At 40.5% G+C, this 26051-nt stretch overlaps 1 protein-coding gene across 1 annotated transcript in view; it reads right to left on the bottom strand.

The window, feature by feature from the left end:
- PRDM10 (PR/SET domain 10) overlaps window positions 1–26051 on the bottom strand; it is a 118212-nt gene that overhangs the window by 69806 nt on the left and 22355 nt on the right. Inside the window, exons 2-4 of the mRNA XM_081280058.1 lie at window positions 7232–7278; window positions 5508–5621; window positions 2439–2624 (exon numbers count right to left, since the gene is read on the bottom strand). Of these exons, the coding sequence (XP_081136184.1) occupies window positions 2439–2507 (69 nt within the window). The 5' untranslated portion in view covers window positions 2508–2624; window positions 5508–5621; window positions 7232–7278. The remainder of the gene's footprint in view (window positions 1–2438; window positions 2625–5507; window positions 5622–7231; window positions 7279–26051) is intronic.

Genomic DNA, 26051 nt, shown 5'->3' with positions numbered 1-26051 from the left:
TTACCATTTCACTGCCTTGGCAGTGGACCTAACATTTTTGTCAGTTTTCTCCAGTGGGGAAATGGATTCCAAAGCGGATATAAACTAACTTAATCCCCAGAAAGAAACCCAGAAGCCAAATGTAAATTAAACATCACAAGAATACAGCAAACTTCCACTTCTATACTAAATGATTAGTCTGTCTTCTATGTAAATTTGATTTATCCATGAAGATAAAGTTTATACAGATTTGTTCATTAACAAAGCTTTGAACTAGGTCCAGTGCTTAAAGAAGGAAAAAACATTTCCCAAAAAGATGAGCCATCTAAGATATAAACTTGTCTGCTTGGTCTTCCTCACTCAGATTCTGCCAATCAGAATTTGAAGAATTAAAAAAAAAAAAAAAAAACACCAGAATCAATTTCCTAGCCAAGAGCATGAATGACTAGGAAAAAAAAATATATATAAGGGGCCAGGTGAGGTGGCCCTCAGCTTGGAAGGCTGAGGCAGGAGAATCATGAGTTCAAAGCCAGCCTCAGCAACTTATTGAGGCCCTAAGCAACTCAGTAAGCCCCTATCTCTAAATAAAATAGAAAAAAGGGCTGGGGATGTGGCTCAGTAGTGGAGTGCCCCTGAGTTCAATCCCCAGTACAAAAAAAAAAAAGAGAGAGAGAGAGACAGAGAGAGAATGCAATGGAGGATTCCTGGCCTTAGCTATCTGTTATTTGGTTATCCAGAGATAGGGACTCTGGTTATATACCACATCACAACCATATTCACCTTTGTTTTGCTTTTTGATAAGCAAAATATATGAGAACACTATGAAATTGTCTCTTTTTTTTTCTTTTTTCTTTTCTTTCTTTTTTTTTTTTTTTTTTGTACTGGGGTTTGAACCCAGGGTGCTTTACCCTGAGCTATGAGCTACACCCCCAGTCTTTTTTATTTTTCATTTTGAAACAGGTTCTTGCTAAGTTGCTGATGCTGGGCTTGAACTTGTGACCTTCCTGCCTCAGCCTCCCAAGTCTTAGGATTGCAGGCATGTGCCACTGCACCCAGCTACAACTGCTTTTTTTTAAGTTTTCAGACTGAGACTTTTAATTCATAGCAGATGATCAGTTTTACATATTATAATATAAATGATATTGCTTAAATTAAATAAGACTTACCTATTTGAATGTTTCAATGTTGACTTCCTGATTTTTATGATAGTACTGTGGTTATGTGATTGAATAAAAATTTGAACAAAAACTTCACATTTATCCTAATGTATAAAAATTAAGTTTTATACTTTGGTCACAAATAAAACTTGGCTCCCTAGTACTGCTGACCCATTCCAAATTCAAATCCACACCAATAATAATAATAATAATAATAATGCAGAGATGTGCCTCTACCAAGAAGTCAAAAGAACATGCAGGTGAAGCCAGGTGGTTGTGGCACGAGCCTATAGTCCCAGATACTCAGGAGGCTAAGGCACACAGATTGCTTGAGCTCAGGAGTTTGAGATCAGCTTCAGCAACATATGAGTCCCCTTTGCAAAGAAAAAGAAAATGCAGCTGGTTCCACCAGCAAGTCAAAAGGTAGAGATCAGCCAGGCAGCAACTCAGGAAATAGCTGAGGCAGGACAGCAAGCTGGAGGCCAGCCTCAGGCAATCTCACAAGACCCTGTCTCAAAATAAAATAAAAGTCTGGGGATTGAGGCTGGAGTTGTGGTTCAATAGTAGAGCACTTGCCTAGCATGTGTGAGGTACTGGGTTCAATTCTCAGCACCACATATAAATAAATGAATAAAATAAAGGTCCATCAACATCTAAAAATGTTTTTTTAAAACATTTTAAAAGGCTGGGGATATAGCTCAGTGGTAAAGTGCCCCTGGGATAAAGAAAGAAAGAGAGAGGTGGGGGGTGGGGGAGAGGGAGGGAGAGAGAGAAAGAGAGAGAAAGCTAACAGAAAAGAAAAAGCCAGAGATTATCAATGACAACAGCATTTGAATAAATGACTAACCAAAATTTGTGACTCATAATGGCACAATTTGCATTTAGAAGTTTACATTTTAAATTTAAAAGAAAAGGCCACTCACTTTATAAACATACATTGTATCTTATAATTCACATAGAATCAAAACCTTATACTGAATGGCATAATAGAAACAACAGTTTGAGGCTTTCAACACCAAAAATGAAAAATAAAGTAGGGTCTAAAAACTGAAACTAAGTTTCAAATAAGGCAGAGAAGCCTGGGGCAGGGAACCAAGATTGTGGGGGAGTGGATATGGGTTTTTCTAAATCACAGTGAAACATGGCAATGGAGCATTCAGAGTGCTATGCACAAGTTCTTCCTGTCAACTCCCTCCCAACTATTCATTACTATAAAGTAGCTATTGTTTCTTTAGCTATCAGCAAAGTGAACCCAACAAAAACACTACTATCATTAGCCAGCTGGAAGAGAACACCCTTCACCTGTGTGGCATTCTGTTCATGCTCTGCAGACGTCGGCCACACGTGTGAGCTTTCATCTTTGGAATCCATACTTTCCTGCTGGACAGCTCCAAGTCTGGGCCACCTACAGCAGCACAGGGCAGAGGACAATCATCTGTCCAGCATCTGTACGCTCAGGAAGGACAGAAAGGTCTCTCTGCAGTGTGTCTGAGAAAAGATAATGTATTTTAATTAATTACTTTTTAATCAAAGGAGGGGGAGAAAAAGCTTTGTTAAAAGGCAACACACCGGGCTCAGGTTGTAGCTCAGTAGTAGAGCGCTTGCCTAGCATGTATGAGGCACTGGGTTCGATTCTCAACACCAAATATAAATAAATATAATTAAATTAAATAAAGGTCCATCAACATCTTTAAAAAAATTTTTTTAAAAAGGCAACACACCTATAATCCCAGTGGCTCGGGAGTCTGAGACAGGGTGATTGCGAGTGCAAAGCCAGCCTCAGCAACTTCGAGGCACTAAGCAATTCAGTGAGACCCTGTCTCAAAACAAACTACAAAATAGCGGATGAAGCTCAGTGGTCAAGTGGCCCTAAGTTCTAATTCCCCATACCCCACCAAAAAAAAAAAAAAAAAAAGACAATACACCTGAGCAAATGCAGAAATCGTTTAGAATAATAATACCATGTATCGTGTGTTTGGTGTGTTCTAGGCACTCGTCAGGAAAAGTGTAAATGTATATACACTGTATATATACTGTAACCATCATTAAAAATGCTGAAGGTAGGGCTGGGGATGTGGCTCAAGCGGTAGCGCGCTCGCCTGGCATGAGTGCGGCCCGGGTTCGATCCTCAGCACCACATACCAACAAAGATGTTGTGTCCACCAAAAACTAAAAAATAAATATTAAAAATTCTCTCTCTCTCTCTCTCTCTCTCTCTCTCTCTCTCTCCCTCTCTCTCTCCTCTCTCACTCTCTCTTTAAAAAAAAAAAAAATGCTGAAGGTAATTTTAGTTATCTTGAAAACAGTTTTCCAGACATTAAACACAGGCAAATTATAAGTTCATAACCTAATCTGATCACTGTGTAGCCCAAGCTTTTTTCTGGTAGACACTACCTGCCTATACCCTCTCTCCTTAATATGAATAGAATAATAATAGCAGACATAAAACAAGGGGGAAAATGACAGGTATAGAAAACTAGATTTTCTGGGTCACAATTTGTGAGTGGAAATATAAATTTTGTTTCCCATTTGGTCAGTACAGGAGTGATCAATGACCAAATCAAGTTTTACTAAGCATCAGTATGCATAAAATCCACATCTTAAAGTCTTATTTATTTCCAAATAGACTTTTAAAGCAATAATCTTCCTATTTAACAATAAGTCATTGACATTTTAGATATCACATAAGAAATGCTGTGTTAACATGGCAGCAGCCAACCTGATAGTTCTTCCCAATCTCCCAGTAAAGTAGCAGACGTAGACAGGAAAAGGTAAGATGATCAGAACACCAATAAAGTCAGATAAGAAAGACTATGAGCCAATAGCCAGTCAGAATGTTCTCCATTATTAATTGCACATTTTTAGACCACACATCCTCTAATCTCTGAACCAAAATATATCCCCAAAAAGAAAGATACTAGAACACCCTATGTCTGTGCCTAGCTCTGGAATACAGGAACTGCTGTGTCCAAATTGCATGGGAACCATCTTCTGAGTCACTCAGGAGCCTGTTCCTGCCATCCTCACCCCTCCTACACCATCCCCCACACTCACTCACCTGGCATACACCTTACTCTTCCTTTCCCCATTCAAAGAGTACTTAACTCCCATGTCCACCAAAAATTGAATGTATAAACAAAGGGGCATGAAAGAACTTTCTGGAGAAATGGGAATATCTTTTATCTTGAATCTGGATTGGAGTGATGGTTACATAGAGAATATATGTATCAAAAGTCATCAATTAGGGCTGTGGCTGTAGCTCAGTATAGAGCGCTTACCTAGCATGTGTGAGGCACTAAGTTCAATCCTCAGCACCACATAAAAATAAATAAATAAAATAGAGGTATTGTGTCCATCTATAACTTAAAAAAAAAAATTTAAAATCAACTAGGCCAGGCATGATGGGGTATGTCTGTAATTACAGCAGTTCAGGAAGCTGAGGCAGGAGGATCAAATAGGTCAAGGTCACCCTCAGCAATTTAGCAAGACTATAAGCAACTGACAAGACCCTGTCTTTAAAACAATATAAAAATAGGCTGGGGAAATGGCTCAGTGGTTAAGTTCCTATGGGTTCAATCCCCCCGTACCAAAAAAAAAAAAAAAAAAAAAAAAAAGTTATCAACTAGCCAGGTTTAGTAGTGTACATCTATAATCTGAGCAACTCATAAACTTGAGGTAGGATTACAAATTTAAGGCCAGCCTGGGCAACTTGGTGAGATTCTGTCTCAAAATAAAAATAAAAAAGAGGGCTGGGGATGTGGCTCAAGCGGTAGCGCGCTCGCCTGGCATGCGTGCGGCCCGGGTTCGATCCTCAGCACCACATACAAACAAAGATGTTGTGTCCGCCGAGAACTAAAAAATAAATATTAAAAATTCTCTCTCTCTCTCTCTCCTCTCCTCTCTCACTCTCTCTTTAAAAAAAAAATAAAAAAAATAAAAAAAATAAAAATAAAAAAGAGTGGGGATATAGCTCAGTTTCAGACTGTTAGCGTAGCATATATGAGGCCCTGGTTTTTTGTTGTTTTGTTTGTTTTGTGGTGCTGCGGATTGAACTTGAGACAATGGTTTTAATCCCCAGTACTGACAGAAAAGAAAGAAAAAAGTCATCAACCTCTTCAATCAAAATATGTGAATTTTATCATATGTAAATTATACCCTTATAAAGTTGATTTTTAGAAAAATGCCTCCCTTATATAGTGGCACTATTTAAAAATCAATGTAAAAAGATCTTCAGGATGAATTGCACATGGTATGTAATTAGACCTCGACAAAGTTGTTATTTAAAAAAACAAAAATATTAAGAAACCTAGGGAAAAAATGTCACCAGTAATATAAATATCTATAAAAAGAGCCAATCATGGTGTTACACACCTGAAATCCCAGCTACTCGAGAGGCTGAGGCAGGAGGATCCCAAGTTCAAGGGTGAGATGTAGCTCAGTGATGGGGTGTCTCCAAGTGCAAAAGCCTGGATACAATCCCTAGTACTACAAAAGAAAAAAAAAGTTTTTATTTTGAAACAATTTCAGACAGAGAAGTTACAAAACTAGTACAAAGAATTATTGTATTTTTCAAATACTAACATTTTACCATGTTTGCTTTATTATTATTCTTTCTCTTTTTTTCCCCCTACCTGAACCATTTGAGAGTACGTTGCAGACCCAATGCCCTTGTACCCCTAAATTCTTAAGTGCCTCACTCCTAAAAACAAAAACATTTTCTTATAATTCCAGTAGTATCATCAAAATCCAGAAATTAACATTAAATTTGATCAGCTCAATTATCTAATTTATAGACCTTATTCAAATATAGTCAACTGTATAATTAATGTCCTTTATAGCCAAAGAAACATTTTTCCTTCTGGCCCCAATCCAATCTGGCATCCTACACAGTGTATTCAATTGTCATGTTCCTTCAGTCTCCCTCAATCCAATAGTCTTCTGCTCTCTTAAGTCATTTATGACCTTGACATTTTTGAAATGCACAGGCCATTTATCTTTCAGAATGTACTTCAATTTCAGTTTGTCTGATGTTTCTTCATGGTTAGATTTAGGATGCATATTTTTAGCAGGAATAACACAAAAGAGTTGAGTCCTTCGAATAAGGGAATTTGCGATTTTCTTTTTTTTCAACTTGGTTCCTTGACTGCACAAATACTGAGTGCACACTAAGCTAGGCACAAAGCAACTGTGAGAATCAGGCAGGCATAGCCTATGACCTCACAAAATACATAGCCCAGATAGAGTGTCTTACTGCCTTCATTTTTCCAATCACAAAGAGAAACACGCTCTTAGGGCTCCAGTATATCTCAGTAGTAGAGCTCATGTTTTAAGTGCAGGAGGTCCTGGGTTCAATCCCCAATACCAAAAGAAAGAAACATAACTACTGATTCCTTATAAAGTCCCTTTTCTTTTATACCTTGTTCATTCCATATAACATCATGCTTTTTATATCGTTGCATATCTGTATATATTTTCCTCATTATTTGTTATAGCTGCACAATTTCATTGTATGAATATATCATGATTTTTTTTAACCAATTTTGTATTGAAAAACATTTAGGTTCTTTCTAATCTCTTGCTATTACCTGCAATACCATGATGAGTAACTCAATATACATTGTTTTACCTGTGTTGCACTGTATGTGTTAGTATACTGTGTCCTTTTGGAAACTTTTTTCTTTGGGGGTGGGGGTATTGGGGATCTACCACAGAGCTACATCCCCAAACACTTTTATTTTTTGAGACAAGGTCTTACTAAGTTGCTTAGGGCCTCTCTATATTGTTAAGGCTGGCCTTGAACTTATGATCCTCCTGTCTCAGCCTCCTGAGTTGCTGGGATTACAGCTATGTGCCACCATGCTCAGCTCCTTTTGGAATCTCTAAGGGAAGACACTGAAGCAGTTAAAGTGGTTGTATGAAAATTGAAGTCATTATTAGTTTCCAAATACCTACACTGGCACTATTCTTTGAATAGTGCTTGAGACCACCTGAGACACAGAACAAGTGCACTGATGCATGTAGGGGCAAGAGACAGAGTGGGGAAGGACAGGAGCTCTGGATCTGGATTTGGGTAGCTATTCTGAGGCTTAACTGACCTTGGTTGGGGTAGAGCACAGAAGTCTTCTATATTTCTCTTCCTTCTCTGTAAAATAAGGATCATAAGATTATTGAGAGAATGACACAAAATAATGAACACAAAGTGCATAACACAATGCTTGCTACATAGTAATCAGTTTTTGAAAGTTATTCAATCATGTTGCATTTTCTTATCTACCTGTCTGCCTCCTCTATATTCCTTAAGGTCAAGGAGTTATGTTTTGTTAACTCCTGGCTTGTGATAGACCTAGATGATTTTGTTGAGTGATTTAAAGATATCATAATGTGCAGTGGGAACACAGGAAAGGATATCTACTCCAAATAGGGGTGATCAGAGATGACTTCTTGGAATAGGTGAGTAGGAGGAAAAGAGCAGGAACACAAAGGATAGGACAACTATTCCAGACTGAAGGATCTCTTCTAATCTTACCAGTATAAGGAAATAATACATGACATAAAATACTGGCAAACTAGGCAAAGATTTTGAAGGAAGTGGTAGGGAATAACTACTTAGCAGATAGGATCAAACAAAAAAAAGTGGGGGGGGGGGGACAAATAATACCAAGGAAAACATACCAATAAAATTTAATAATGTGAATTACAGCCCATAATGGCCCCTCCCAATAAATTTTAAATACTGCTAGCAAATAAAGCCCAATGTGATTGATATAAAACACACATTTGGTCTTTGTCTCCTTTACCTGATGTACAAGTCCTAAAATTCTTGGATCTTCAAAGGGATAAATCTCTTTGACATGACATGATCAATGGCTTCAGATGAAAACTGGTCACCAGAAAGACCAAGGCAGGATTAGAGGGTTAGGACTTTTAGCCTGGACCCCCAATCTGGGGTTAGGAATGGAGGAAAGGGGAGGTCTGGAGGGGAGGGGGGGGCTGAAAAGGTTAACCTGATCACTAAAGGCCAGTGATTCAATCAAGCATGCTATGCAGTGACCCTGGTTGGGGTAGAAGCCTCCCAAAAAACCCTAAAGGACAGAGTTTTGGAAAATTTCAGATAGCTAAGATCATGGAGGTTCCTGGAAGGTGGAACACCCAGAAAGTGTCCGTCTCCCCTACTTGCCCTATGCATCTTTTCATTTGGTATTCATTAATATCCTTTGTGATGTGCCAGTAAATGCAACTAAAGGTTTCCCTGAGTTCTATGAACCACTCTAATAAATTAATTGAATCTGAGAAGGGGAATGTGAACCCAGATTTATACAGGTCAGTCAGAAGCACATGGAAAACAACCTGGTGCCTTTGATTGGCATCTGAAGGGGGGGTAGTCTTGGGGGCTGAGTCTTAAACCTGGAAGACATGAGCTATCTCCAGACAAATAGGGTCACAGCTGAAATGGATTAGAGAATACCCCACTGGTGCAGAATTGATTGCTTGCTTGATAGAAGGTTGGGAGCCCCTACACAAGTGGCCAGAGAAGTTTTCTATGCTGATTGTTCAATGAGAGTATAGGAGGAAAGTTGTTTTTCTTTTTTTATTTTCCCAAGATGGTGAAAACACTTTAATTAAAAAACTGTCTGGGGTGTCACTCAGTGGTAGAATGTTTGCCTAACATGCATGATGCCCTGGGTTCCAACACCAGCATACAATAAAAAAGAGTTTGGAATCCAAATGTAGTGACACCAGATATCCAGTTAGTAGTTCTTGTTCTTTAAGATATGGCTATAAGACACATGGAGTTTCTATAACTACTAAACTATTTGAAACACCAGTATAATCTTCTGCCATTATGTATTATTTAATACATTTTTTTAAAGATAGAGTGAGAGGTGAGAGAGAGAGAGAGAGAGAGAGAGAGAGAGAGAGAGAGAGAGAGAGAATTTTTAATATTTATTTTTTAGTTCTCGGTGGACACAACATCTTTGTTGGTATGTGGTGCTGAGGATCGAACCCGGGCCGCACGCATGCCAGGCGAGCGCGCTACCACTTGAGCCACATCCCCAGCCCATATTTAATACATTTTTCAGAAAACTGAACTCTAGGCATGACTCCACTAACCAAGTAAATCACCTTAAATCCTCTGGACATTTGCAAAACAAGAGCATAAAATGGTTTCTAAAGTCTACTCTAGGGTCTGGGGATGTAGCTCAATGGTAGAGCACTTGCCTAGCATTTACAAGTCCCTGAATTCAATGCCCAGTATTGCAAAAAACAAAAACCGGTTTATCAGAGGGCTGGGGTTGTGGCTCAGTGGTAGAGCACTTGCCTAGGATGTGTGAGGCACTGGGTTCAATTCTCAGCACCACACAAAAATAAATAAATAAAGGTTCATCCACAACTAAAATATATATATATATATATATATATATATATATATAGTTTAAAAATTTTTAAAAAACAGTTTATCACATCTCACATTGGTCAAATCTCTGAAACTCAACACCATCATATGTAAAATGGAGATAATAATTCCTAAAGTAATTCTAGGCACAGGTCTAGCACATCATAGATTCTCAAATGTATCAACTTTCAAAATTTGTAGACAAAGTATACAGTGCTTCTGTATTTTCAAAACATATTCTTTTAAAAACTAACAATTCTTAGTCCATCCCTATTTAAGAACTTCTTTTGTAATGAGTCTGTATATAAGACTTGTCATGTTTATTTTCCTTTTTTTATTTATTTTTAATATATTATTTGCTTGTTTATTTATTTATTTTTTCAGAGCTGGGTATTGATCCCAGGGCCTCAGGCATACAAAGAAAGTGCTCTACCACTGAACCCACATTTATTTTATTTTTAGCTGCACAATTTATAGAGCTCATTGATGATTTATAGGAAACACAGGAAGAACCCCAGGAGCCATGTCCAGCAGGCAGGTGCTGATGGGCATGAACTTCCTTCTACTCCTCCACTTTATTTATCTCCTACAGATCTGAGAGAACAGGAGAACCACACCTACACCTTGTCTAAAAGGAGGCATCTTTTTCTCTCCTTTCCCCATTGTCCAAAAAGAGAGACTTCAACTAGATGTGGTAGCACATGCTTTTAGTTCCCGGGGGTTAAAGAGGCTGAGGCAGGAGGATCACAAGTTCAAAGTCAGTCTCAAAAAATTAACAAGACCCTAAGCAACTTAGTAAGACCCTATCTCAAAATTAAAAATAAAAGGGTTGGAAATGTTGCTCAGTGGTTAGGCACCGCTGAGTTCAAACCCTAGTACAAAAAGAGAGAGCAAGAAAGAGTTAATGGCTTCATTCCCAGGAAAAAGACAAGCTTCAAGCTTGCATTTCTACCTCCTAATGATCAACTTTACTCAACAATATTTATTAAGTACTTTGTATGTGCCAATCATTGTTCTCAGTCTGTAAAAAAAACCAATGTAAGGGCTAGGAGTGTAGCTCAGTGAGTTCAAGCTCCACAAAAACAAAAACATCAGTATATCAAGGAAGGGAAGGGAAGGGAAGGGGAGGGGAGGGGAGGGGATGGGGAGGGGAGGGGAGGGGAGGGGAGAGGGGAGGGAAGGGAAGGGAAGGGGGGACAGTGGGGGAGGAAGGGGGAGGAGGAGGAGGAGGAGGAGGAGGAGGAACAACAAGTGCAGGGCACATGCCTGTAGTCTCAGCTATTTGGAAAGCTAAGGCAAGAGAATCACTTGAGCCCAGGAGTTCGATGCCTGCCTGGGCAATACAGCAAGATCTTATCTCAAAAGAAAAAACTCTACCCTCCTAAAACTTTACTTTTTGAATATGTTGTATAGTATAGAATGTGAGCTTTAGAATCAGACAAATCTGAAGACTAAGCCCTCAAATCTACCAAGTACTTGATAGATGAGATCTTAGTAGTCACACGCTCTGATATTTTATATCTTCTTTGGAAAATTCAAATTATCAGCCCTGCATGGTTACTTTAAGAATTACAGATTTGTAAAATTAACAGTCTATACATATTTCATCAAATCTATGATGCACTTTCCCCCACATTTTAACATTGTTGAAATAGGAAACTATTTCACATTCAATGGTATGGCGCAGTCACTATCATCCAGATGCAATCAGGAAGTAGGGTCACTGCTGGCCCATTAGTGGCCTCCTTGTTCATTGTAATTCATTATGAGTCTGGCCTCACTTCAACTGAGACAGGTATATTGTTGATACTGGACACAATGAATCTTAAGTGCTTTTTTTAAAAAAAATATTTATTTATTTTAGTTTTCGGCGGACACAACATCTTTGTTTGTATGTGGTGCTGAGGATCGAACCCGGGTTGCACGCATGCCAGGCAAGCGCGCTACCACTTGAGCCACATCCCCAGCCCCTTTTTTTTTTTTTAAATATTTATTTTTAAGTGCTTTTTTTTTTTTTTAACTTTTTTGTTTTCGGCAGTACTGGGGATTAAACCCAGGTACTCATGTCCAACTGAGCTACATATCTAGTTCACTTTTTTTTTTTTTTTTTTTTTTTTTTTGAGACAGGGTCTCGCTAAATTGCCCAGCTAGGCATTGAACTTGTGATCATCCTGCCTCAGACTCGCAAATGACTGGGATTATAGGCAAGCGCCACCATGCTTAGCTCTAACTGCCATTTTAAATGTCCTCAAAAAGATCACACTATAACTTGATATTGAAACTGAAAGTCATGAAAACAATAGCAAGGCACAAATTTGATTACAGAAAGAAATATTCACCATTAGAATAATGACCTGAACAATCAAGGTCTTTATAGGACCTAGATAGAAAAGATAGCCCACGTGGATAAAACTATAGGAAGTTTGATATTACTGAGATTTGTGGGGAAGAATGGCCAGTTACAGGCTGAATAAGAAAACCCCAGGATCAAAACTTACAGAACATTATACACTCATCATATTCCTGGAGATGGTGGTGTGCCCTCTTAAGAAATGCCACATCACTCACATTCTTGTTAGCACAGAAAACAACACTATGTGGGAAACTACCATATCACAAACTACAAGTCAAAAAGATTCTCAAAAATCAGACTCTTAGAGTGAAGAAATCTTAGGAATACTTTAATCAATTTATCTTACTTATATTTTCCCTTTCATGTACGCACATGATATGATTTAAAAATCTAAAGGTAAATAAATTTCAAAGAGCTCTTTCAATAAGTATATAACAGGGCTGGGGACAGCAGTTGAGCTCAAGGGGAGAGCACTTGCCCAGCATGCACAAAGTCCTGGGTTTGATCTCTAGCACTATAATGACAACAGAAAGTACATAACAAACATTCTAAATTTAAAAAACAAAACAAAACAAAAAAGCACTGGAGTCTGAATTTAATTAACAAGGGTTTTTTCTTTCTTACTGATACATCTTACCATCAGCATGTTAGATTGCATAAAACATGGCAACATTTGTAATCTTGTTCAGTTTAATGATGAACATTCAAGAAATGGTAGCAATGAGCAGGGCAAGGTGGCACACACCTGTAATCCCAACAGCTCGGAAGGCTGAAGCAGGAGCATTATGAGTTCAAAATCAACCTCAGCAACTTAGTGAAGCACTAAACACCGAGACTCTGTTTCTAAATAAAATACAAACAAGGGCTGGGGATGTGTCTCAGTGATTTGAGTGCCCCTAAGTTCAATCCCTGTTACCCCACTCTCCCCACCACCAAAAAAAAAAAAAAAGAAAAAGAAAAGAAAAGAAATGATAGCAATGAAAAAATGGTAGCAATTTTCTCTTGCCTGATAACATCAAACACATTAGTACGTGGAAAGCACTGGGGATTTAAACAACAATAACAACAACAACAAAAAAAAAAAAAGCAAAAACCCTGCTTCCATGGAACTCATCATCTAGTAAGAAAGATGACAGCCTACTTCCCAGCTCCCCATAGGTGATACTTATAGGGTAGCACTGATGGTAATAGAGAGTAAGGAAAAGAAAGAAGAAAAAAAAAAACTCCCAATTATCATAGGGCCCCAGAGAATGGAGTTCCCATCCTACTACCCATCCCACAGCCCTACCCACTCTTATCATCCACCAGCACTGTACCCACCCATCACAAGGTCCTTCTCTGCTAAAGCCACTACTCCAATAGTTCCTATATGAAGAAGAGGAAAAGACCCAGCTCCATCTTCAAAGGTAGATGGGTGCCAGGATTCCAGGTTGAACCATAAATACAATTTTCACTTTAAAAATATTATGATACAGCCAGGCACAGTGATACACGCCTGTAATCTCAGTAGCTTGAGAAACTGAGGGCAGAAGGATCACAAGTTCCAGGCCAGCCTCAATAACTTAGTAAGACCCTGCCTTAAAATAAAAAACAAAAAGGGGCTGGGGACATAGCTTAGTGGTAAAACATCTCTGGGTTCAATCCCCAGTACCCTCTCAAAAAAACAAAACAAAACATGTTATGATACATAGTGGTTACATTCCCCAAAATTGTTAATACATTATTAACTGAGAAAAACATTAACCATCAACAGAGGTCAGGCACAGTGGCACACACCTGTAATCCCAGCAGATTGGGAGGCTGAGAGAGGAGGATTATGAGTTCAAAGCCAGCCTCAGCAACAGTGAGGCACAAAGCAACTCAGTGAGACCCTGCCTTTAAATAAAATACAAAAAAGGGCTGGTGATGTGGCTCAGTGGTTGAGTGCACCTGAGTTCAATCCCAGTACCCAAAACAACAACAAAAAAAATTACCAATAGAGGTTTCTATACTGCTGGCTCCCTCCTGAAAGCCAACATTAGACATAAAGTACTGGGAAAGTGATGAACCTGAAAAATGATCATAAAAATGGACAAGTTGAGTCTCAGTCCGATTAGAAGCTGCAGATGGACCCAAGAAGCAGCCCAGGAATCACAGAAGCGGGAGGTGGAGGCAGAATTTATCTGTTGTTCTCTCCATGGTATAACTTTAAATGCCCACTGCTCACACCTGCACTCATCAGCACTGCAAAGCCAGGTAATGCCCAGCAGTGGGGAAGCCTCAAGGAGGCACAAGAAGATACCAAATGCTAAGAGAATGGCTAGCTGCTGGGCATTCTCTTCTGCCACACACTGCCTCCCCCAACACTAGGGAATAAAGGTTTGTCTAGGGTAAATAGGAAGCAGCCAAGCCCAGAGACTCTCTAGCCTAATGAACAAGCAATTGCTTATTTTAATTTTTCACATTTCTTTCAATGAATATGTTCCAAAAAAAATGGCTACATAGTGACTTTTGCAGACTGAAGCATCAAAGGAACATTCTTCTGGAATACTTACATAGAAATTAGTCTCTATTTAAAGGAATGATGCCTGAATTTGTTTTAAATAAATGACCACACATACTACAGTCACTGGATTAGGAATTTGGATTTGCACATACTGATATTAGAGCAGGCTTTGGAATCAAGACAGTGTGTCTTAAAATTTTGGATGTGTCATTGACAGCTTTTGGCAATTTGCTTGATCACTGAGCTCCAGTTTCTTCATCTATAAGAAAAAAATAACCTAAAAATATTATATATTTAACAAATAAATAACATTTGTAGCTAATGTATGTATATAACACAAAAACACCATGATAAGAAACAGGAATCCCTTGTGAACTCATATTTAAAATCAAATTACATTTGGTAACTGAAAAAAAAGTGTTTTCCCTCTAGGTTACAGAGAAAATACTTCTTCACAACACTGAGTTATAAAAAGGGGGAAAGATAACAGGAAATCCAATTCTATAGCATAGAATAACAAAACTGGTTTCAGTATTAGAAGAGAAATTCCAGGCCCATGATTCTCAATTACATTCAGATGACAGAGCCCCTGAAATTATGATACCATGAAATATTAATATATATGTTTACATCACATAATAAGAATAGCTAACACTGTATAGCACTATGTACCAAGCATGTACTGGTTCATTTAATCCTCATAATAATCTATGAAGTTGGTACATTTTGTCTCCTATTTACCTTGGCAGGCTGCCTAGTGTGGGGTTTGATTGACAGTGATTTTCTTCATCATTACTCTGGCTCAAACTTTTCTTTGATGTGAAGGTGAGGGACTAAGAGGGAGATTAAGTGACTTGTTCAGGGTCACAGAACTAGGACACAGTGGAGCTGCAATGCAAGCCAGGCTTTGGCTGCAAGTCCACATATTTAGCCAGCATCTATACAACTTCTCATCCCATACTAAGAACCCTTGGCCTGTGTATAAAGGACTCCATTGATGATCTACATAAAAATCACATCCAGGTCAGGGGGCATAGCTCAGTTGGTAGAGTGCTTGCCTCGCATGCACAAGGCCCTGGGTTCAATCCCCAGCACCACCACCAAAAAAAAAAAAAAGAAAGAAAAGAAAAAAAAATCACATCCAACCTTACTATCCTATTTTTTAAAATGTTAGTTTAAGCAAAATTAGGTATTCCCAAATTTCCCACTTTTTGCTACTTGTTCATTTATTACATCCTTGAGCTGGCCAAGATGATAAGCAGCAATAGCAACAAAAAGTTAAGGTGACCCAGGCACAATGGCAACATGCCTGTAACCCCAGCAACTTGGAGGTTGAGGCAGGAGGTTCCCAAGTTTCAGGCTAGCCTCCATAACTTAGTGAGACCCTGTCTCAAAATAAAAAATAAAACAGGCTGGAGATTTACCTGAGTGGTAAATCTCCCCTAGGTTCAATCCCCAGTATCACAAAATTTAAAAATAAAAAGTTAAGGTCAAAGGAGCTGGTTGCCAACACAGTCCCTTTTGAAATTCCTGAGAGCCAATCAGCAACTCTATTAGAAGGGTGGTCACAATATCGAATCTTCAAGAAGCTTGGCACAAAGTAAGCAAACAATAAATAGCAGTGACTTCCAATAGTGCTCATGCCCTATCAAACTTAACCTCAGTATCACTCTCTCACTTCCTAAGCTGTTGTGTTTAGTTGTACTAGAGGTGGGGTCATGGGGAAAAGGCAGTGATATTTGGTCTTATATAATACATTATCTACATAGGTACCTCTAAGACACTTTGGGGGGTGGGCAGGACAGAGGGGGAAGAGAGAGAGAGACAGAGAAAGAGAAAGACAGACAGACAGACTGGAGAGGCTGCAAAGAATGCCTTATGAAGTTCACAGATGAATCAGCACAGCCCTATGGACCTATATGAAGAGCTTCTTTTCCCCACGTCCTGGGTTTCCTAATTCATAAATTCTCAATTTCCGGTTTGAGGTTTCAATTTTGAATTTCTGACTTCTGACCTAATTCACATGCTTTATATGCAGGTGTTGAGCGCCACAGTTTAGTCGGAATGACGCCTGGCATTTTGCTAGAGGGAATGGTTGAAAGGTGACCCTGCTCTGGGATTAGGACGGCTCCGGGATTAGGGCGGATCCTGCTGCCTTTGGAGTTCCCATTGGGTTCTGAGAGAACTGACGTGCGGAGCCCGGTAGAGGGAGTGTGTTCCCTGGAAGTGTGTATAGAGTGCCTGTGAGAGTTCGGGAATAAAGAGTTGCTGTTTGAACCTCCAAGGCTTTGTAGTGGCACGGTTATTCTGTGCCCAGACAGACTGTGTGCGGCATACAGGATTTGGGGAAATTCTCCAATGCACCAGCCACACTAGAAACTACAAATGTAGGACTTTAATCTGACCCTACTCTGGCCCACCCCAGGGCAAGGTGAGGGGAAGGAAGACAATGGGTTCAGGGCCAATCACAGGGACAGAACATGAGGACAGCTCACACACACTGAGAGCTTACCATGTGCTATACTGGCCCAAGCAGTTCACTCTTATCAATTGATTTAATTAGTTAATACCCACACCAACTCAAAACTCATGAATAGAAAACATATAATCTATACTAAATAATAAACTAGTGCTGTACTCTGAGCAGCTAGTTTAAAACAGTTAAACTTGAGAATCATAAAATGAGACCAAGTACAAAGAAAATAAAGAGCTTCTAGTGCATTCATTCATTTGCAATCAGAAGTACAGATTTTACATTTAATTGATATCTGGAACAAATAGTTTAGAACTCAGAAGAAATGAAAAAATACTGAAACGGGTTGAGGTGGTACATGCCTATAATCCCAGTGACTCAGGTGGTTAAGGCAGGAGGATCACAAATTGGTGGCCAGCCTCAGCAATTTAGCAAAACCTGTCTCAAAAAATAAAAAGGGCTGAGGGGCTGGGGATGTGGCTCAAGCGGTAGCGAGTTCGCCTGGCATGCGCATGGCGCTGGGTTCGATCCTCAGCACCATATGAAAATAAAATAAAGATGTTGTGTCCACCGAAAACTAAAAAATAAACATTAAAAAATTCTCTCGAAAAAAAAATAATACTAAATAATAAATAAATAAATAAATAGGGCTGAGGATGTAGCTCAGTGATAAAATGCCCCTGGGTTCAATCCCCCATACAAAAACAAAAACTGGGTGAGTAGACAATGGAAGAAAAACTTTAAAAGAGTAGCACTCTTTGATGTTACTAGACTGAACTATCTGATGCAACCAAAAAACAGGTATATAATACATCCTAAAAAAAATTTGTTCCTGCTAGGCAGGAATACATACACACCTGAGACAGAAAGCTGAGACAGGAGGATTACACAAGTTTGAGGCCAGCCTCAGTAACTCAGTGAGACTCTGTCTCAAAATAATTTTTAAAAGGCTGGGGATATAATTCAGTGGTAAAGCACTTGCCTATCATGCAAGGCCCTGGATTCAATGCCCAGCACTGATAAAAAGAAAAAGGTAAAAGAAATGTTCCTCCTTTGTTTCTAGACATCATTTGGAAATATACTGTGGGGGCTGGGGGCATAGCTCAGTGGTAGAGTACTGGTCTATCATGCAAAAAGCCCTGGGTTCCATCCCAGCACTGCAAAAAAGAGAACAAAACACACACACACACACACACACACACACACACACACACACACCGTGTAGCCGAAGAAAACTGAACCAAGATTTGAAAACAAAACAACCAAGAAGACCCCACTAGACTGGAAAACTGGACAACAAAAGCAAGCACAGAAGTGAAGCAAATTAAGCAGACCTGACCGTCCCTTCAGGGGCACAGGTCCTTCTGTCCCTAAAGCCAGGTAGTAACTCCTCCTACTTTTCCTGTGTGCACAAAGGGCTTCAGGGAGTATCACCTAAGGGTGTTTTTTTTTCTATGAAAGAAGGTTCTTTTTTCTAGTCAAGATTGTAGCACTCCTTTCGTCATGCTTCAAAAGAGACATGCAATTAAATCTTTCTTCATATTAACACAAGAAATGCGGACTTTTTTTTTTTTTTTTTTTTGCCCTAGTTCAGATAAGAACTTTTCACGTACCAAAAAACAAAGACAGATCCTCCCATCCATTGTGATGGTTCATGATGCATCAGGGCCCATCAAGTCCTTCAAAAGAATCCTTACCATTCACTCAAAGAAAAGAAAAACCCAGGCTGAGAGACTTGGGGGTCTGAGCCTGACAATCCTACATGAAAATTCTTGTGAGTTCAAAAGGAACCAAGAGATAGGAAAGGTAGCAGAATACAACAATTACTAATAGGGCATTATGTAAAATTGTGGATGTGTAACCAACGTGATTCTGCAATCTGCATTTGGGGTAAAATTGGGGGTTCATAACCCACTTCAATCTAATGTATGAAATATGATATGTCAAGAGCTTTGTAATGTTGTGAACAACCAATAAAAAAAAAAAAGAAAAAAAAAAAGGAACCAAGAGTCAGTATGAGTTCTAAGGAATGACAAACCTTGATGTTTGCTTTTTCCTCTATAAAGAATGGCTGGTTGGCTGATAAAATGTGAAGACAATTTCAAAGAGAAATCTGTCAGGGATCCTCCAGTTTACTCTCACAAGATGTTAGGTGGAAACCTCAAAGTAGCTCAGTGTATCCCATGCCTACAAAAAACTGCACAAATCATAAACATCCAACTTGGGACATACATCTGCCTCATGGAACAGACCACCATACCCAGAAATATCCAGATGCCCTTCAGGAAGGGCACCCACCATCTTTGTCCCAGAGCCACCCTTTGGCAGGCTGCAGAGTAGAGGGCAAAGCACTGAGCTGACTTGAGTTTCATCTCTACTCTCTGTTTGCCCCACAATCTGACCTTCCAAAGCTCCAAGGAAAATTCTGCAGTGTACATTAGAGCACCTCTTCCTTAGTGGGCCTCAGACCACACTTTCTGTCTCTTCAGCACCAGGAAACTACAAAACCCCTGCCTCTTCTATGCAGCTATGTTTTAACTTCTTTCCTTCTGACCAGCTCTGACAACTTAGTTAGCAAATACCTCCAAGGAAAACCAGCTTCATGTCCCTGAACCTCCCTTCTCTAGGTGTTGACTCTGGGTTCTCATTGCCTTAACAGCCCTTCTACTCACAAATTCGTTATCTCCCCAGTTCCATAAGATTGCCTAAAGCTTTCAAGCTTCTCTCTCACCAGCACTTCTGATAGGCTCCCCAGCCGTTCCTCCTATCTCAAGGATAAGAAAATGCCCCAGGATGAAAAAGCAGGTGCAGAAGTTACATTTATTTCCCTAAGTATACCCTCTCTACAGGGTCTGACCAAGACCTGGCTGCCTTGATAGGAAACTGAGGGCAATCCCAAAGGTGTAAGACTATAAAAATAAATATAAAAATACTTCTTTTTACTTTATGACTATGTTTATCAAAAATTTGAAAACTTGTGGACACTAGTGTGGGCAGACTGTGGTAAGAAAAATACATCCTGCTGGGCGCAGTGGCACATACCTATAATTCCAGCAATTCAGGAGGCTGAGGAAGGAGGATCGTGGGTTCAAAGTCAGCCTCAGCAAAAGCAAGGTGTTAAGCAACTGATGAGACCCTGTCTCTAAATAAAATATAATAGAGCTTGGGATGTGGTTCAGTGGTTGAGTGCCCTTGAGTTCAATCCTCAATAGTACCCCCCCCAAAAAAAGAAAAGAAAAACCAGGGTCCTATGGTATATCTGACATGACAAAGTAAATCTTGCAATCAAGAAACAACCACAGGGAGTAGGGAAGATGGCGGCGAAGGGAGTGCATCACCCCCGTGTACCGCGTCACTGTTCAGGAGAATGATGAGTTTGAACAGCTAATAACTATCTTGTTAGGAATTTCTAGCAAAACTGGGGTGCTCCAAAACCTAGTGGAAGGATTTTCATCGCACGAGGATCAGCTACAGGAGCTCAAACGCGACCGATTTGTCCGCACGGAGGGTCACGCTGCTTATTCAGCAAATCGCCCCGCGGCTAGAATCTGCGGCACACGCTGGAAAGCAACGAGATAACAACACAAAGATACAGCGCTGCGGATTCTGTGGGATCCTGCCAGCTGTGCAATCACTGTACACAGTGCTGAATTCTGGGTTTGAGACAGGGGAAGGAAGCGGTCCAGTTCGGTTCTCCACACCGGTCAGACTACAGAGGAGGCCAGCAGCCACCATCTTGGAGAGCTGACGTCATCATCCCTGTTTTCGACTGATCGCAGCTCATTCAGCTATAGAACAGGTAATTTCAAACTGCCATTCGCCTGCGTCTCGCAGACAAATTACTCAGGCTCAGTGCTAAAGAATCTGCAGAAACTGCTTCTTGGAGCCTGCTCCTATCAGAACATACACCGAGCCGGAGCGGCCGAATTCTGGCTCCCGGAACTGCTCTGGCCCAGGGCTAAAGAATCCACAGAAACTGCTTATCGGTCTGGATCCTGCTGAATACTGTGGAGGCCAGAAGGGCAGAGCAGAGCCGCCGCACGCACGCACCCAGAATAGCCCCAGTGACCCGCCGGCGTGGTATCACTTCACCCCAACTGCAGTAGGGGCCAAGCAGAGCCGCCACCCAAGCCCGCAAGGTAGGCAGACCTGCGACCGATCAGCGGAACAGGCCCAGCGGCCTGCCGGCGTGGTAGACATGTCACACCAACTGGAGTAGGGGCAGAGCAGAGCCACTGCCCGCGCCCGGAACAGGCCTAGCGACCCGCCGGCGTGGTATCACTTCACCCCAACTGCAGTAGGGGCCAAGCAGAGCTGCGGCCCGAGCCCACAAGGTAGGCAGACCTGCGACCGACCGGCGGAACAGGCCCAGCGGCCCGACGGCGTGGTAGTCACGTCACCCCAATTGGAGTACGGGCAGAGCAGAGCCATCACCCGCGCCCTCAAGATAGGCAGGCCTGTGACCAACCAGCGGAACAGGCCCAGAGGCCTACCGGCGCGGCAGACACGTCACCCCATTTGGACTAGGGGCAGAGCAGAGCCACCACCCGTGCCAACAAGGTGGGCAGACCTGCGACGAACCGGAGGAACAGGCCCAGCGGTCTGCCGGCATGGTAGAGACGTCACCCCAATTGGAGTAGGGACAGAGCAGAGCTGCCGCCCGCGCCCGGGACAGGCCCAGAGGCCCGCCGGCGTGGTAGTCACGTCACCCCAATTGGAGAAGGGGTACAGCAGAGCCGCGGCCCACGCCCAGAACAGGCCCAGCGACCCACCAGCGTGGTAGACACATCACCCCAATTGGAGTAAGGGCAGAGCAGAGCCGCCGCCCGCGCCTACAAGGTAGGCAGACCTGTGACCAACCAGCACAACAGGCCCAGGGGTCCGCGGGCGTGGTAGACACGTCACACCAACTGGAGGAGGTGCAGAGCAGAGCCGCCGCCCGCGTCTGCAAGGTAGGTAGACCTGCGACCGACCGGCAGAACAGACCCAGCGGCCCACCAGCGTGGTAGACAGATCACCCCAATTGGAGGAGGAGCACAGCCGCTGCCCGCCCTGCAAGGGAGACTTCTCAACTATACAAGAACAATATAAATAAATAGGGGGAAAATTTCAAAAACACAACAGTTTCACCAAGCAGAAAGAAACGCGAGCAGTATGAAACGACAAGGAAAGAAAGGACCACAAGCAATGCAGGTCAACTCAACTTTAGAAGAGGTAATAGCTGCAGGAGTGCCGCAGTCTTGGCTGGGCACAGAATCACGAGCCAATCAAGCAGGAACAAAACTTTATTTTGAAAAAGCCGCTAACACTCTCAGCGCCAGCAAGTCAAAAACCGGTCCTCCCACGAGGGTGTCCGACCGGAACCGCGCGCCGACCGGAACCCCCCCGTCTCCTCCCACCTCCTCCGGAATTCCCTCCTACTATCCTTCCCCAACCAATGGGAACTCTCCAGCAGTCCCGTAAAGTCCCGTAACTTGAGTCCGGTAGCAGGCCAAGGTGAACAGCGGGAGTCCAGTTTGCATATGAATGTAAATTTTAACATAATCATCTCAGTGGCTAGCTGGCGTCACTTTACAACCAAAGGTGCCATACATCGTATATATGCTTGTGGCTCCTAGCATCTGCCCCCTTCTGTTTAATTAAGCAACAAGCAATGTGGCTAGGGACCGTGCCTGGTAGGTTGTCCAATTTAACATATGGTTCTTACCCGTCATGGGAGAACTGACCTTTAGGCGTCAGCTTCCTGTCTTAGGTTGAATCCACTGTAATCAGAGCAACCCGTCGCTGACTACCGGTCCAGCATTCAGCCATGCTTGTGGATAGGCCTATGCACCAGTGGGGGGGTGAGGTTCTTGCCTCACCTCTGTTGGCCCCCAAATTTAGCCTTGGTGCCAGTGGGGGGGTGAGGTTCTTTGCCTCACCTCTGTTGGCCCCCAAATTTAGACCATCACTAGTAGAAGGGAGGAGGATACAGAAATGCCACGACACCAAGCCAATTGACGGCTCCTTTGGAAAAATTGCGTCACTGGTGACACCATCAGCAAAGATATGCCAGTATTACCACAATAAACATGGGGTGAGCTGGCAAGGAAATTGCATCACTGGTGACACCATCAGCAAAAATATGCCAGCAGTACCACAATTCGGTGCACCAGATGATATTTCACAATGTATGCAACTGATATATAGTCCAGGCAAGTTCTGCAAGCAGTTCAAATTGGAGGAGTCTATCAATATGTCCATATCCTCCCAAAGTAAATCAAGTCCTTGATAGCATTACTTGTTGAGTTATATTCATTGATGCATCAGTTTATACAGTTTACTGTGATAGCTATCATAGAAGCTGTAGTTTGGTTTTATCTCAGTCTTCACTGGAATTGGGATGGAGATGGAAATTCTGGCAATGATGGTAAAGAGACATTATCCTGAACAGAATTATTAAATATAATAAAAAGAAAAGGTGAAAGTAAACAAACAGATCTGTTAAACTCCTTTAAAAACAATCCTTAACAGCCGTTTACCAAATTTAAATTAGTAAACAAACAGATCTGTTAACCATCTTTAACAACAATCATAAACAGCTGTTCACCTAATTTAAATTAAACCATATAAATCACGTGAATAAAGAAAAAATTCGGATCCATTTTTTCATGAGCGCTCCTCATATAAGAAATATGGACATACACACATACAGACATACAACACAAAACAGAAGTGTGCACACAACATACAACACATAAGACAATAGTAAATAAAGGCCTTGTAACTATACTTAGGTGAAATCTCCATTGCAATGTTTAAAAACTCCACAGTCAAAAAATAAATAAATAAATAAATAAATAAATAAATAAATAAAACACAGTCAAAAAATAAAACTGATCAGAAAAACATTAACCTAGGTTTGTATGAGCTCAAAAATAAAATAGAACTTTATGATGTGGAAAAATGCAATAATAAAATAGATACTGAAAAAAAAAAAAACCTTGGTTAATCACTGTCGCAGATGTAAGAATAGCCAAGCTGGAGCTCTGGATGTCAGCTGTTATGGATTTGAGTCAAATCATCTTCTTTTTCTGTAGAAATTGTTTTAGTTAATCTCTCTGGAATCCAAATCGGTTGCTGTTCATCCTGTGGGAAAACACAGACAGCGCCCCGATTCCAGACTATCACTGGATCCGGGCCTTTCCATTGTCCTGTTAGAATATCTTTCCAAAGTACCTTAGGCTTATGTACATTTTTGGGGTACAAATGTCTTTCCGCAGCACTAAGTCCCGATGAATCTAAATTTAAAAAGTTTAGAGTAAAAAGGGTTATTTTAAGTTTATCTTTGGGGGATATATACCCCTTTCCAATTCCCTCCTTTTGTTTTAATAAGTACATTTTAATAGTTTGATGAGCTCTTTCAACTATGCCTTGTCCTTGTGGATTGTATGGAATTCCTGTTATGTGAGTAATACCAAATGATGAGCAAAATTGTTTAAAAGAGGAGGAAGTATAACCAGGACCGTTGTCCGTTTTTAACTGTTTTGGAACGCCCACAGTGGCAAAATTTTGTAAGCAATGAGCTATAACATCTTTAGTTTTTTCTCCGGCATGAAGGGAGCCCATCAAAAATCCGGAAGAGGTATCAACTGTAACATGTAAATATTTTAATTTTCCAAATTCTGGCAAGTGTGTGACGTCCATCTGCCAAATATGGTTAGGTATTAGTCCTCTAGGATTGACTCCAAGATTAACTTGTGGTAAAAATGTCACACAATTTTGACATTGTTTTATTATATGTCTGGCCTGTTCTTTAGTTATTTTAAAACGCTTTTGTAAAGTATTAGCATTGACATGGAACCTTTTATGAAAATTTATAGCTTCTTCTATTGTGGAGAAAATATGTATGTCATGTGTAGATTTATCTGCTAGTTCATTGCCCATACTAAGGGCTCCAGGCAATCCTGTATGTGCCCTGATATGACCTATGAAGAATGGATCTTTTCGGTCCCAGATTAGACTTTGTATATCGGAAAACAAAGAGAAAACAGTAGAGGAAGGGGAAATCCTACCAGCATCTTCAAGGGAATTAATAGCATTAACTACATACTGACTATCAGAAAATAAATTAAATACAGAATCTTTAAACATCATAAAAGCTTGTAATACTGCATTAAGCTCTACCTTTTGAGCTGATTGTTTGGGTACTAAAAATGTAAAAGTTTGATCAGGAGTAACTACTGCTGCTGTACCATTGTTTGACCCATCAGTGAATATATTTGGAGCATTTATGATAGGGGTTTTTCTTGTCATTTTTGGAAAAACTACAGGATGCTTAGACCAAAAAGACAACAAAGGATTAGATGGTAAGTGATTATCAAATGAAACACTAGTTTTACACAGGATTATTGCCCAAGTATTTAACTCATTAGCTAACTCATCAATTTGATCCATAGTATATGGAGTAATAATTTTATTGGGAGAAATCCCAAACACTCCCTTAGCTGCTTTTATTCCTTTGAGTATTAATTGTCCTACAGCCTCAGGATATCTAGTAAGAATAGTGTTAGGGGAATAAGATAAATGTATCCACAATAATGGACCTTCTTGCCAAAATACTCCTGTAGGAATATTTTTTGTTGGTAGTACAATAAATAATAAAGGCAAACTTATATCAATTCTATCCAAATGCATATTTTCCATATATGTTTCAATGATTTTTAATACTTTTCTTGCTTCAGGCGTTAACATGCGGGGTGAATTTGGATCTGATGGACCTTTTAGAATATCAAATAAAGGTCCTAACTCTCCTGTTGGTATGCCTAGATAAGGCCTTATCCAATTTATGTCTCCCAATAACTTTTGAAAGTCATTAAGTGATTTGAGTTGATCTACTCGTATTTGAATTTTTGGTGGACGGACCATGGTTGAGGATAATAGAACTCCTAAATAATTAATTGGAAGATTTAATTGTACTTTATCTATTGCTATCTCTAGATTATAATTTTTCAATAAATTTGTAAGTGTGGCATAACATTCTAGTAATGTGTTTTTATCTTTATGTGCCAGTAACACATCATCCATATAGTGAAATATTTGTAGTTCAGGATTTTGGTTTCTAAGTGGCTGGATTGCTTTATTAACATAAATTTGACACATAGTTGGGCTGTTAGCCATCCCTTGAGGGAGTACTTTCCATTCATATCTCTGATCAGGACCTTCATGAT

The sequence above is a fragment of the Spermophilus citellus genome (genome assembly GCF_964194105.1).
Source record: "Spermophilus citellus genome assembly, chromosome: 2".
Lineage (NCBI taxonomy): Eukaryota > Metazoa > Chordata > Mammalia > Rodentia > Sciuridae > Spermophilus > Spermophilus citellus.
The sequence above is the reverse complement of the archived record's forward strand: the minus strand, read 5'-3'. Positions and strand labels throughout refer to the sequence as shown.